Source organism: Zeus faber (assembly GCF_960531495.2).
Source record: "Zeus faber genome assembly, chromosome: 20".
Lineage (NCBI taxonomy): Eukaryota > Metazoa > Chordata > Actinopteri > Zeiformes > Zeidae > Zeus > Zeus faber.
In genome coordinates, this window is record NC_137207.1 from 27,245,416 (window position 1) to 27,261,094 (window position 15,679).

The window sequence follows — 15,679 nt, forward strand, 5'->3', positions numbered from 1 at the left end:
CGGAGCATTAGTTGTTGAGCAACAATAATCACGTCGTTTTCTATGCGGAGCCATGTTTGTTGTTTGTCGTTCTTCAGAAGGCTCCATCTACTTCCTGCACCACTGAGCATGTTTTTCCTCGACTGTCGACCTGTCGTTACAATGAGTACTACTACTTCCTGGTTGGGATTTTTTTTTTTTCCTCAAAACGCCCTGTGCCCCAAACACTCCCATCAATACAACCAGACAGCAGATTGTTCAGGTCTTATCGATAAGACAACATTTGAATCCATGAAATTCTTATTAGCAGTTAATCTATAGTTGATTAGTTTCTAATATCCCTATTAGAAAGTGATGTCAAGGAAACGTTCATTAGTCTGCTGTAACAGGAAACACAGATGAACATGTATATAACCAAACTAGTATGTATTAAACTAGATGTACTAGTTATAAAACCAGACGTACTATTTATAAAACTAGACACATTAGTTATAAACTAGATGAACTAGTTATGAAACTGGACACTAGTTATGAAACTAGACACATTAGTTATAAACTAGATGTACTAGTAATGAAACTAGACACTAGTTATAAAACTAGACACATTAGTTATAAACTAGATGTAAAAGTTATACATCTAGACACTAGTTATAAAACTAGACACATTAGTTATAAACTAGATGTAAAAGTTATACATCTAGACACTAGTTATAAAACTAGACACCCTAGTTATAAACTAGATGTACTAGTTGTGAAAGTAGACACACTAGTTATTAACTAGTCATACTAGTTGTGAAATCCTTCTCAGTGTATTGTGTTATTCAGTTTGTCATGTGTAATAATGTGCAGCTAGACAGTCGTTATCACTACATAGTTCAGCCTCCTCAACACACACACACACACACACACACACACACACACACACCAGCTGAACGATCCATGGGTCAACATGGAGGGACTGTGTGAGAGTTCTCTCAGTGTTTACACACTCAAACTTGTCTCCATGGCAACCTGCTTCTGTCATCATCAGGATGTTCTAGGTGACGATTAACAGCCATACTCTGTCCTGTGACGACCTGTGGGACGAGCAGAGTACAGCTTTTTATTATACACAACCACCACCAACCCCACCAACCCCTTCTTTGGAGAACCATCTTACCATGTTTTGGTCTTAAATAATAATAAATAATCATCATTACTACTCCAAGAGGGAGAATCACCACGGGTGAGACAAATAAACATAGAAACAAACATGTACATGGAAAAACATAAACATAGAAACAAACAACATGTACATGGAAAAACATAAACATAGAAACATCAGACGACAACATGTATCAACAAAACAGAATTAATTAAGTCCAGGAAAACTGGAACAGCGATTGGTTCACGTGGCCTCTTCCTGTCATAGCTATGGCAGTAAATGAGGGAGAAAAGGAGAGGGATGGAACCAGGAGGGTGTTGGGGTGCATCAAAGCAGGTGGTGGGTGTGGGTGTGGGTGTGCCCGTCCGTCCACCAGTGAGTGCATGGGACTTGCCCCAATTTGATCTGGTGTATGAGGTCAGAATGATATTGTAGCGTCTCCAAGCAGCCCCGCAGAGAGACGGACCCACAGCCCCCCCCCGAGTCCTGCAGCCATATAGACACCCCATGGCAGCCCACGGAACAACACCCACCCACAGCCCCGAGGGGCATAAAGCAGTCCCAGAGAGAGCGAGGAGATCCTGCACCCCCACGTGCAGGCACAGGGGCTGGCGTCCGTGGCCACAGGCCTGGAGCCGGCACCGGCGTGGCCCCCATGCCCATGATGGCCCGTGCAAAGGCGAGTCCCGCCATACCGCAAATGGCTAGATGCCCCACCCGGTCACAAGCCCTGAGCAGCCACTCACGTAACCGAGTTCTACTTTGTCATATTCTAAGCATGTTATCAGTACTTAATCTGACGCTACAAAAGTGAAAGTGTCTGCTTGTGCACGCAGCACAGTCTGCTTACCACGGGAGCAGAGGAGAGAAGGCTATAGGAGACCTCATATCAGGTATAGATCGGGACCTGTCTCCCTCCATCTGTAATTAGCACCTGTGCACCCCCCCCCCCCCCCCACACCGGACATTGTAAAATGTCCGGTGTTGTAACAGCCATGTTGTTATGAGTACACTATGAGTACACTATGCACTGGATAGTACACTGAAAATTCCTCACCATGGCATACCTAGCGTGGGGGTGAGGCCTCCAAGCATGTCGAACCTGAATCCTCGCACCACTCTGCAAACTCTGGTCTGGTGGAGTGTTGCTTGGAGTAAGATTGGTTGTGTAAGATTGATGTTATGATGGCATACTCACAGTGTAGTCGCAGTGTGATAACTGTGATAAAGGTATAGTGTTGTAACAGTCTAGTATCACAATAGCAAGAGTAGTGAGAGTGTTGTTGTGATGACGGTGTAGTCATGGTGTAGTAACACATACACCTAGTGAAGAAGAGACATTCACTGACATGAAATTTAATCAGATTTAATCTGACATTTAATTTGCTGAACCGGATTCCCATTGTCTTTATTATATAGCTATTATATAATATATGATTATTATATATTATTATTGTATCCATGTATGCATATTATTATATACATGTAGACCGTTAACCCTAACCCTTATATATTGACATCTATATGTACATGTATGTACATTTATATAAACATGTATATGCAGAAGGCTTTTCCTGAAAGATCTAAATTAGGAGGTGATGTCATAACTGACAGCTGTGTGTGTGTGTGTGTGTGTGTGTGTGTGTGTGTGTGTGTGTGTGTGTGTGTGTGTGTGTGTGTGTGTGTGTGTGTGTGTGTGTGTGTGTGTGTGTGTGTGTGTGTGTGTGGTCCAACCTGCTCGTTCTGTAGCAGGAATGTTGCTAAGACACTTTACCAAGCAGTAAAACACAGAGTACACACAATGTAGAAGTTAGAATTTAAGGCTGTGGCAGTATGAGAGTAGTACTGGCTGTAGGTATACGTATATAGTTAGGATATTTCTGTACAGTATGATTTCATAATTACAGTTGTGTTGTGTCCTGATGGTTGTCATGGTGATGTTGTGTGTCCTGATAGTTTTCATGGTAAAGTTGTGTATTCAGACGGTTGTCATGGTGAAGTTGTGGCGTGTTTTGACAGACAGTTGTTATGGTGACATGTGCTGTGTTCTGATGGTTGTCATGGTGACGCGGCGGTGTGTCCTGATGGTTGTCATGGTGACGCGGTGGTGTGTCCTGATGATTGTCATGGTGACGTGGCGGTGTGTCCTGATGGTTGTCATTTTGACGTGGCGGTGTGTCCTGATGGTTGTCATTTTGACGTGTTGTGTCCTAATGGTTGTTATGGTGACGTTGTACTGTGTTCTGATGGTTGTCATGGTGACGTGGTGTGTCCTGATGATTGTCATGGTGATGTGGTTTGTCCTAATGGTTGTTTTGGTGTGTTCTAATAGTTGTCATGGTGACGTGGTGGTGTCCTGATGATTGTCACGGTGGCGGTCTGTTTCAGTGTGTCTGGGGACTGACATGAAGCTGGCCCTGCCCTCCAGTCTGGAGAACCACTTCCGCACCCTGCAACTCCTCTATGACGGCTGCCAAGTCGTCCACGGCAACCTCGAGGTGACCCACCTCCACGGGGAACTGGACCTCTCCTTCCTGCAGGTGGGTGTCGCCTGTTTACTGGATAGTACACCCTGCACTGGATAGTACACCCTGCACTGGATAGTACACTGTGCACTGGAAAGTACACTATGCACTGGAAAGTACACTGTGGGCTGGATAGTACACTATCTGCTGGATAGTACACTATCTGCTGGATAATACACTGTGCACTGGATAATACACTGTGCACTGGATAGTACACTGTGCACTGGATAGTACACTGTGCACTGGATAGTACACTGTGCACTGGATAGTACACTGTGCACTGGATAGTACACTTTACACTGGATGGTACACTGTGCACTGGATAGTACACTGTGTACTTGAGAGCACAATGCACTGGATAGTACACTGCACTGGATAGTACACTGGCATGAAGTACTACCTCCTAAAGTAATACCTGTACAGGAAGTGATGCTGTTTTGATTCTCTTCCTGATATTTTCCCTACAAATATCTGATGATATGCTACCTCTTAGTTTGTCTTCCTGTCCTCATTGATGCCTCCTTCCTGTCCTCCATTCTCTCCACCCAGGGCATCGTGGAGGTCCAGGGCTACGTCCTGGTCTCCCAGGTGTCGGTGGCCGTGGTGCCTCTGGACAACCTGAGGATCATCCGAGGAAGCCAGCTGTACAACTCCAGCTACGCCCTCGCAGTGCATGACAACACACTAGGGGGCGCCACAGGACTCCGGTCGCTCCGCCTCCGCAGCCTGACAGGTCAGTAAGCAAAGTGGTTAAAACCAGACTGAGCTGCTCTGACCAGACCTGGGTTCTGCTTTACTGCACTGGTTTGTTGTTCTATACTGACCCTTGCTCTCCTGTGTCCCCTGGTCTGCTCCTGGGTCCTGTGTGTCCCGGTGTGCCCCCTGGTCCTGGTCCTTCAGAGATCCTGCTGGGAGGAGTGTATATTTGGGGGAACCCCCAGCTATGCTTCCCAGACCCCCAGAGCATTGTGTGGACTCTGGACGAGCAGAACATCCACTCCAAACAGCTCCATCGGCAGGCCAGGGCCCCCAACTGTGAGTGGACTGATTGATCAGTGGACCGATTGATGAGTGGACTGATCGATAAGTGTGTTTGTTCCAGGTCCTAGGTGCTGGTCCGGTTGTAATGGGGGCTGCTGGGGAGAAGGTCCACAAGACTGCCAGTCCCGTAAGTTACATCTGGTTAATAACTGCTGCAACTACTACTTCTTGTCTATCACAACGACCCTAACACCCCCACCCCACCGCACCCCACCCCACAGTGACCCACACCTCCTGTGCCTCGGGGTGTCTTCGCTGTAAAGGTCCTCAACCCAACGACTGCTGCCACATGCAGTGTGCAGCCGGCTGCACAGGGCCCAAGGACTCTGACTGCCTGGTGACCACACACACACACACACACACACACACACACACACACACACACTCCCTGTGCACACACACGCACGCGCAAACACACACACACACACACACACTCACACTCACACTCACACTCACTCACTGTGCACTCACACACTCAAACACCCTCTGTGTGTGTGTGTGTGTGTGTGTGTGTGTGCAGGCGTGCCGGCACTTCAACGACAGCGGGGTGTGTAAGGAAAATTGTCCTCCTCCAATCATCTATGACCCCGTCACCTTCCAGTCCAAACCCAACAAGAACAAGAAGTTCAGCTTCGGGGCCTCCTGCGTCAAGACCTGCCCCCGTGAGGACCAGTAGGACCCAACCAGTAGGATGACCCGGCTAGTAGTACCCAACCAGTAGGACAAGAATGACCCGACCACGTGGACCAGTAAGACACGAGCAGTAGGGCTGACCAGTAGGACCCGACCAGTACAATGAGAAGGACCCGACCAGTAGGACCAGTACACCCCGCTATACCTGCATGTCTTTCTATGAAGCTGCTCCTCTGTCTCAGTCTCCATGGCGACGTGTTGACCCTCCTCGCTCTCTATGGTGACGTGCTAACCCCTCCCCTCTGTGCTCTAGATAACTACCTGGCCATGGAGGTGGCCTGCACCATGGTCTGTCCCAAAGCGAACCAGGAGGTGGTCCTCACGCACCCCGATGGAAACCACACCCAGAAGTGTGAGAAGTGTGAAGGAGAGTGCCCCAAAGGTTGGTGAGAACACTGGACTGGACCATGCCAGACCAGACCATGACAAGCTCGGCCATGCCATGCCATGCCATGCCAGGCCAGGCCAGGCCAGGCCAGGCCAGGCCAGGCCAGGCCAGGCCAGGCCAGGCCAGGCCAGGCCAAACTAAACTATGTAAACCATGTAACGTAAAGCTTGGGCATTACGTAAACAACAATGAAAAGACTGAGCGCTGTACATTTAACAACTGAAATTGACAGATTTTCGGTCTCTTCTGTACACACACACACTTCCTGCTTTCTTTGGCTTCACCATTGTGCAGGCGCACAATCTCATTGGCTGTTGAATGTTGCTGATGCGATTTGCAGTTTTGACCCGCACACATCAAAGGATTTTGGAAAGACCCGTCCGGTAAAATCAAACTTGGAATCGTGATCTGGACGATTGGGATCATACTAACACCGATTTGTGTCTTTCACTCACTCACACACACACACACACACACACACACACACACACACACACACACACACACATATATACATATATATATATATATATATATATATATATATATATATATATATATCAGCTACGACTCCACGGCGCAACTACCCTGGACTAACATGGACGACCTTGGGCCACCACGACTTTACCCAATACCGAATCGTTGCCGAATTGGCCTTGAAAAGCACGTAATGTGGCCCTAGCTTAACCAGACCAGTACTGTAGTAATGTAGTGCTGTAGTAATCTACTCCTGTAGTACTTTATTACTGTAGTAATCTAGTCCTGTAGTACTGTATTATTCTAATAATGTATTCCTGTAGTACTGTAGTAATGCAGTCGTGTACCACTGTAGTAATGCAGTCCTGAAGTACTGTAGTAATCGTAGGACTGTAGTCCTGTAGCACTGTAGTAATGCAGTCCTGAAGTACTGTAGTAATCGTAGGACTGTAAGCCTGGAGCACTATTACTGTCATGATGTAGTCCCGTAGTACTAGGGGTGTCACGATTTTCAGAATCCACGATTCGATTTGACTCTCGATTTTGAGGTCATAATTTGATTTGTGTTTTTTTCAACACTGATGGCTATGCCATTGTTAGAGATGAGTCTTTATGAGTAAAGAGAAACACGTGTTTCTCAATAAATACCTTTTATTTGTATAATAGTTATAGAACTATAGCTGCAGGCTGCAATACATGGGGTCCAGATTAGTCGTGTTGGGTGCGTTTTACAGTTTCCAGGGTTCTCTGAACACAGCAAAATTCTCTGAGTACTTGAATGCAACTTGGGCCCCCTCCCGGTCTGTTGTCTTCTGGTTGCTCGTCTCGCGGAGCAGCCACTATGCGGTCTACACAGCGCAACCCTCCTGTCCTTAAAACAACCCATGTTTCCCTGTAAAGTAGAACTCCTCATTGTTAGAAGTCATGGTGTTGTCTGTGGAAATTCGAGCTGCACTCTCAGAGATGGGTGGCCGTTTGGTGCCGTGTTGGGCACCTCATTTATTTATTATTTATTATTATTATTTATTTGTTGAGTTTTTTTCTTGGATTGCATTTTTACTAAGTTAAGTTTCCATTAAATACGAAAAACGTTGTGGTATTTCTGTGTATAATTACCCTTGCACGGCTTTTATTTTTCCGACACCCCGCTGGATCTTGAACACATCACTGAGTCATACATTTCAGTATTTTTTAGGGACACGCTGATGACATTTTAAGGATTATTTTTTATCCTTTTTATTTATTAATCCGGCAAAGTAATGTGGATCACGGATTTAAAATGTCAACCAAATAATATAATAGTAATTGTAATGTAGTCCTGTAGTAATATAGTCCTGTAGCACTGAAGTACTGTAGTCCTGTAGTAATGTATAAACATAGTACTGTAGTAATGTAGTAACACAGTCCTGAAGCACTAAAGTAATGTAGTCCTGTAGTACTGTAGCAATGTATAATTGTAGTACTGTCGTAATGTAGTAATATAATCCTGTAGTACTGTAGTCCTGTACTACTGTAGTAATGTAATGTATACATGTAGTCCTGTAGTAATGTATAGTATGTATAGTATAGTCCTGTAGCACTGAAGTATTGTATTCCTGTAGTACTGTAATAATGTATAAATGTAGTAATGTAGTCCTGTAGCACTGTAGGCTTGTAGTCCTGTAGCACTGTATTATTGTAGTCTTGTAGCAGTGCTGTAATGTAGTACTTTAGTCCTTACTGTGTAGGCCTGTTTCAAGGCCTGCTTACAACATGTTTATCTGTGTTTAGCTTTTAATTTCTGTGCTTTTATAAAATGTATTTTATTGAAATGTGTATGAAATGTGCTGTAGTCAAAGTTTTCTTCCTCAGTAGTATTTTTTTGTAGCAGAAGCAGTCTCAGTACTTATTGTAGTTTTTCTGCTACAGTCTGCTATGGCCTGGGGATGGGCAGCCTCCAGGGCGTTGCCATGGTAACCTCCTCCAACGTGCAGCAGTTCAACAGCTGCAAGAAGATCTTTGGAAGTCTGGCCTTCCTCCCCAGGAGCTTCACGGGGTGAGATGATCCAAGTTGGAGGTGTTTGGTCTTAGATGTGGTGAAGATGTGGCTTCTACTGAGAGAAAGAGCACAATGAAGCTTTTCTGATCCAACACATTAGAAATGAATACATTAATAACCAAGGTGTGTCAGGTAGGGCTGTGATTGTATGAATTTTAATGAGCTGGTTTTGAGCTCAGGTTAATACCGCGGTGACCTCACGTAACTGCATTATTGTGATAATGTTTTTATCGTCACACCACTAGACCTGCCAACCCACACGCATTTTGTGTACCAACCATGCAATACGTAAATTACGCAAAAAAAAAAGTGTGTGTGTGTGTGTGTGTGTGTGTGTGTGTGTGTGTGTGTGTGTGTGTGTGTGTGTGTGTGTGTGTGTGTGTGTGTGTGTGTGTGTGTGTGTGTATACCGTATTTTCCGGACTATAGAGCGCACCTGTATATAAGCCGCATCTGCTCTATTTAAAAAAACAAGAGATATACAAGCCGCACCGGGCTATAAGCCGCAGATATCTATGTTGAAAAATTAGATATTTACTGCATGTACAGAACGATTTTGAACTGTAAATGTACATGTATGTACCTGAACAGATTCTTTCCGAACAGTGCCTTTTAAAACGGCAGCAACTTTGCTGATTAAAACGGAACAGAACCAAGAGAAAAAAAACGGCATTTATTTACCTTCATTTCTCCTGTGTTTGAAACCACAAGTCACTTTAATCATCTTCGCTGAAACCCATGAAGTCGTCTTCTTCAGTGTCGGAGTTGAACAGCCTCAGAAGCGCTTCGTCACATCTGTCTCCATCAGTCTCGCTCTCCGTGTCACTGTCATCCTCCGGTGAAGTTGACTCTGAAGGTGCGCCGCTCTCTTCGCGTAGCAGTCCAGCCTTTCGGAACCCGTTGGTGATGGTGGATTTTTTCACAGCACTCCACGCTGTTAGGGTCCACTGACAGACATCAGAAAAAATGCTTTTCGCATGCGGCCAGTTTTTGTAAATGACTTCTCACCACTTGTCATCCAAGCCTCCCACTCAACTCGGAGTGCAGCTTTAAATGCCCGATTCACACTGATGTCGATGGCCCCAACTTTAAACTTGCATCATACGAACTTCTTCGTGTGGGTTCCATGATGAAGGGGCGAGGATTTGAAAATAATTACCAGTTGGTAATTTATCGTCCGCGTTCTATCTGTTAAAGAAAAAGTAGCGTATTCTTCTTTGCATTGATTTTTCGTCTATCTTATTTTTGATTCTAATTCCGGTTAGAGCGCTCCTAGCGGTGGAAGAAAAATCCACAGAATAGCCGCACCTTTGTATAAGCCGCATGGTTCAAAACCTAGGAAAAAAGTAGCGGCTTATAGTCCGGAAAATACAGTGTGTATATATATATATATATATATATATATTTATTATTATTATTATTTTTTATTTTTATTTTTTTGAAAACAATTAAAACAATACCGTACATTTATTTTGTATTCAAACTACTTCTTCTCCTTTTGTGCTGCTCCCGTTAGTGGTGGCCACAGCGGATCATCTGCCTCCAACACCTTGTGTTCTGTGCATCTTCCTGCCTGACACCACCCGCCTGCATGTCCTCCGTCAGCACCTCCATCAAGCTTCTCTTTGGCTTCCTCTTTTCCTCTTGCCTGGCAGCTCCACCCTCAGCCTCCTCCTCCCAATGTAACTCTCATCTCTCCTCCACACGTGTCCAAACCATCTCAATCTGGCCTCTCACTTTTCCACCAAACTGTCCAACCTGAGCTGTCCCTCTAATGTCCTCATTCTTAATCCTGTCCATCCTTGTCCCTCCCAATGAAAACCTCCACATCCTCATCTCTGCCACCTCCACCTCATCCACCTGCCTTTTTGTCAGTGCCACCGCCTCTAAACCGTACAACATGGCTGCTCTCACTACCGTCCTGTACACCTTCCCCTTCACTCTGGCTGGAACCCTTCTGTCACACATCACTCCGGACACTCTTCTCCACCCACTCCACCCTGCCTGTAGTCTCTTCTCCACCTCTCTCCCGCACTCTCCGCTGCTTTGGACGGCCGACCCCAAGTACTTGAACTCATCCGCCTTCTCAAGCGCCACTGCTTGCATTTTCAGCTTTTCTCCGCCCTCCCTCCCATTCAGACACATGTATTGTGTCTTACTCCTGCTGACTTTCATTGCTCTTCTCTCTAATGCTGCCTCCACTTCTCCAGGCTCTCCTCCACCTGCTCCCTACTCTCGCTACAGATCACAATGTCATCCGTGAACATCATAGTCCACAGAGACTCCTGTCTGATCTCATCTGTTAACCTGTCCATCACCACTGCAACAAGAAAGGGCTCAGAGCTGATCCTTGATGCAGTCCCACCTCCACTTTGATGCCTTGGTCACGCCTACTACACACCTTACTACTGACTGACTGCCCTCATACATATCCTGTACCACTCTTACCTACTTCTCTGCCGCCTCCGACTTCCTCATGCAGTACCACACTTCCTCTCTAGGCAGCCTATCATACGCTTTCTCTAAATCCACAAAGACGCAGTGCAACTCCCTCTGGCCTTCCCTGTACTTTTCCATCAGCATTCTTAAAGCAAACATGTCATCTGTAGTACTCTTTCCTGGCATGAAACGATACTGCTGCTCACTGATCCCCACCTCTCCTCTTAACCTAGACTCCACTACCCTTTGGACCAGATGCTACGAACTTGTGTTTTTGGTTCTGTAACCCCTCCCCTCCCTCTCCTCTCACTCACTTAACAACCACTGATAAGCAGTGGTGCTTTATTATCCACCAAGGCTGCATTGTGAGGTCAAATGGGAAGTGGCGGAGTAATAATCAAGCACAAAAACGTGACCGTAATGTTTACATATAAAATGTGATATGCACCAATCAGCCGTTTTTCAGCAGGATTGGCCATGACTCATGACCGGCCCGTCAGTGTCGAATATATTTTCTGATTCTGGCTGGTCAAATCTACATCCTGATACTGTTCTCATGTACTTTACTGGTAAAAATTCTCAGATACTCAACCGATACCAATGTAATGTATTTGACGCTCAGAAAAGAGCGAAAGAAAGAAAATATCGCTGTTTGGAGGTACTTCAACATAAACAAAGATTAAATAAATCATTTATCTATCGGCTGATAATATTCCAAAATTGTGCGGACTACATATCTGTAGCTACAGCGAGCGTCTGCTCTGGTTTTCTGGTTGCCACGTCACAAGCTCCGCTTGTAATGAAAGGTTTTTAATTTTTTAATTAAGGTTTTTAATACTCAGTTCTTGACGAGTCACTCAATAAAATGAGTCCTTCGATTTGTTTCAGTTGGTTTAACGCACGGTGAGGGAAGGAAAAACTCAGTTGACTTCCAGTGGAGAGTGAGACTGGGCCATTTTTTTAAATGTAATTTAATTTTTTGCAATCATTGCAATTAATTTTGGAGTAGTACCATATGAATGTACACATGTATATTTGCACTTAAAAGTAAAAGACACTTTCATTTGAAGTTTGATCGGGACATTTCCACGTTAGTAATATGTTGTGTTCTACTAAAACGCAATGAAAGTTACAGTTTGAATTATACTGAAACTTGGTGCATATTGCACTTGGTGCGTCCCATATTCTATTTTACTGAAACTCAGTGACCATTCCATGTTGTATTTTATTTTATTGGAACTCAGGGACAGTTTCATGCTCTATTATTGTTCCATAGTGAATAATGAAGAATAATTAACACACAATGCCAAAATCGGCAATCTCACTATTGTTGTCTCTGAAAATGGTCGCAGTAGTCCGTATGTGCAGCTGTCCAATCATGTGAGCGTGATCAGATCATGTGATGTATTTGTCATCGACGTACAGCAGATACAGTATACCCAATGAGAACAAAATGATAAGAAACATTTCTCTGATCACGGACATAAACTCAAAATGATCGGACGACAATGTAAAATAAATGTAATAGTCAATGTTTTATTATGACCATACAATTGAAAGAAAATCTGAATAGACCAGAATTAGCAGGTCGGACTTTTATAAAAAATCAGGAATCTGAATCGGCCAAGAAAATTGCAATCGGTGCATCTCTAGTTGGTAAATATGTTCTGTAACTTTGCGAGATGATGCATTTGAAGGGGTATATACTAATGAGATACAGTAAATTTGTATACTGTGTATATAGTTAGCCGTAGTAGCTAACTATATACCGCTATAGTCCTTTAAACTATATACAACTATATACAGATATGAGACGGCTACAGTGTGAATAACTGAAGTAATTTAGCTAAAGTCACTCCAACGCCACGAAGACTCCCTGTTACACTATTGTGGTACTCAAAGTATTTTCCCAAGGTTGGCAGGTCTGCAGTAGTGTCAGGGTCTAACCCAACCCCGTAATTCACATGGAAGATCAAATGGACATCCTCAGACCTTTATTATCTTCATTGTTATTTGTTCACATTTCAAACTAATGTATGGTATAATGATGTGCAAAATTTTCAACTCTGTATGAATTTAGATTTGAGACTGCGAGAGACTGAGGTGCTCTCGCCTCTGATAACCTGAAGAAACCACCTGATGAACCACCAAAGGAACCACCTGTTACAGTGCCTTTGTACTTTGTCTTGCCAGGGATCCGTCAAGTAACATGTCAGGCCTGACTTTGGACCAGCTACGAGCCTTTCAGAACCTGGAGGAGATCACAGGTATAGAACCTTCCAGAAAGGGCTGTAACGCCGGGTACCAAAGGGCTGTAACACCAGGCATCATTTGGCTGTAACACTTGTACCGTAGGGCTATAACACCGGGTACCAAAGGGTGGTAACACCACCTACCCTAGGGCGGTAACGCCACGTAACCTAGGGCGGTAACACCAGGTACAGTAGGCCTGTGATACCAGGTACTATAGGGCTGTGACACCAGGTACCATAGGGCTGTGACACCAGGTACCATAGGGCTGTAACACCAGGTACCATAGGGCTGTAACACCAGGTACCATAGGGCTGTAACACCAGGTACCATAGGGCTGTAATTCCAGGTACAATAGGACTAACAACAGATACCGGATGGCTGTAACACCAGTTACCGTTTGGCTGTAACACCAGTTACCGTTTGGCTGTAACACCAGTTACCATTTGGCTGTAACACCAGGTAGCAACGGGCTGTAACACCAGGTACCGTAGGGCTGTAACACCAGGTACCGTAGGGCTGTAACACCAGGTACCGTAGGGCTGTAACACCAGGTACCGTAGGGCTGTAACACCAGGTACCATCGGGCTGTAACACCAGGTACCGTAGGGCTGTAACACCAGGTACCGTAGGGCTGTAACACCAGATACCGTAGGGCTGTAACACCAGGTACCACCGTAGGGCTGTAACACCAGGTACCATAAGCCTGTGACACCAAGAGCCATAGGGCTGTGATACAGGTACCATATGGCTGTAACACCAGGTACCATAGGATGGTAACACCACATACAATATGGCTGTAACACCACGTACCATAGGGCGGTAACACCAGGTACTATAGGGCTGTGACACCAGGTACCATAGGGCTGTGATACCAGGTACCATAGGGTTGTGATACCAGGTACCATAGGGTTGTAACACCAGGTACCATAGGGCTGTACCACCATGGGGCGTTAAGACCAGGTACCATAGGGCTGTGACACCAGGAACCATAAGGCTGTGACACCAAATACCATAGGGCTGTGATACCAGGTACCATAGGGTTGTAACACCAGGTACCATAGGGCTGTACCACCATGGGGCGGTAACACCAGGTACCATTTGGCTGTAACACTTGTACCCTAGGGCTGTAACACCAGGTACCGCCATAGGGCTGTAACACCAGCTATCATTTGGCTGTAACAATTGTGAAGTATGGCGGTAACACCAACTACCGTAGGGCTGTAACACCAGGTACCATAAGGCTGTGACACCAAGTACCATAGGGCTGTAACACCAGGTACCATAAGACAGTAAACACCACATACCATATGGCTGTAACACCACATACCATAGGGCAGTAACACCAGGTACCATAGGGCTGTACCACCATAGGGCTGTACCACCATGGGGCGGTAACACCAGGTACCATAAGGCTGTGACACCAAGAACCATAAGGCTGTGACACCAAATACCATAGGGTTGTGATACCAGGTACCATAGGGTTGTAACACCAGGTACCATAGGGCGGTAACACCAGGTACCATAGGGCTGTAACACCAGGTACCATAGGGCTGTAATACTGGGTACAATAGGACTAACACCAGGTACCAGATGGCTGTAACACCAGGTACCAGATGGCTGTAACACCAGGTACCAGATGGCTGTAACACCAGTTACCATTTGGCTGTAACACCAGGTACCATTTGGCTGTAACACCAGGTACCATTTGGCTGTAACACCAGGTACCATTTGGCTGTAACACCAGGTACCATTTGGATGTAACACCAGGTACTATTTGGATGTAACACCAGATACCATTTAGCTGAAACACTTGTACCATAGGGCTGTAACACCAGGTACCACCATAGGGCTGTAACACCAGGTACCATAAGCCTGTGACCCCAAGAACCATAGGCCTGTGACACCAGGTACCATAGGACGGTAACACCAGGTACCATAAGGCTGTGACACCAAGAACCATAAGGCTGTGACACCAAATACCATAGGACTGTGATACCAGGTACCATAGGGCGGTAACACCAGGTACCATAGGGCGGTAACACCAGGTACCATAGGGCGGTAACACCAGGTACCATAGGGCGGTAACACCAGGTACCATAGGGCTGTAATACCTGGTACAATAGGACTAACACCAGGTACCAGATGGCTGTAACACCAGGTACCATTTGGCTGTAACACCAGGTACCAGATGGCTGTAACACCAGGTACTATTTGGATGTAACACCAGATACCATTTAGCTGAAACACTTGTACCATAGGGCTGTAACACCAGGTACCATTTGGCTGAAACACTTGTACCATAGGGCTGTAACACCAGTTACCATTTGGCTGTAACACCAGTTACCATTTGGCTGTAACACCAGGTACCATTTGGCTGTAACACCAGGTACCATCGGGCTGTAACACCAGGTACCATTTGGCTGTAACACCAGGTACCATCGGGCTGTAACACCAGATACCATTTAGCTGAAACACTTGTACCATAGGGCTGTAACACCAGGTACCACCATAGGGCTGTAACACCAGGTACCATAAGCCTGTGACACCAAGAACCATAGGGCTGTAACACCAGGTACCATAGGACGGTAACACCAGATACCATTTAGCTGAACCACTTGTACCATAGGGCTGTAACACCAGGTACCACCATAGGGCTGTAACACCAGGTACCATAGGACGGTAACACCAGGTACCATAAGCCTG

The 15,679-nt window shown here is 45.5% G+C and overlaps 1 protein-coding gene across 2 annotated transcripts in view; it reads left to right on the top strand.

The window, feature by feature from the left end:
• The window catches only part of erbb2 (erb-b2 receptor tyrosine kinase 2), a 31,029-nt gene that overhangs the window by 2,965 nt on the left and 12,385 nt on the right, over positions 1–15,679 (top strand). For both annotated transcript variants that reach the window (XM_080021187.1, XM_080021188.1), the window contains exons 2-10: positions 3,512–3,663; positions 4,198–4,381; positions 4,549–4,683; positions 4,751–4,816; positions 4,911–5,026; positions 5,210–5,351; positions 5,636–5,764; positions 8,156–8,282; positions 12,917–12,990. In XM_080021187.1, coding sequence (XP_079877313.1) covers positions 3,512–3,663; positions 4,198–4,381; positions 4,549–4,683; positions 4,751–4,816; positions 4,911–5,026; positions 5,210–5,351; positions 5,636–5,764; positions 8,156–8,282; positions 12,917–12,990 — 1,125 coding nt within the window. The remainder of the gene's footprint in view (positions 1–3,511; positions 3,664–4,197; positions 4,382–4,548; positions 4,684–4,750; positions 4,817–4,910; positions 5,027–5,209; positions 5,352–5,635; positions 5,765–8,155; positions 8,283–12,916; positions 12,991–15,679) is intronic.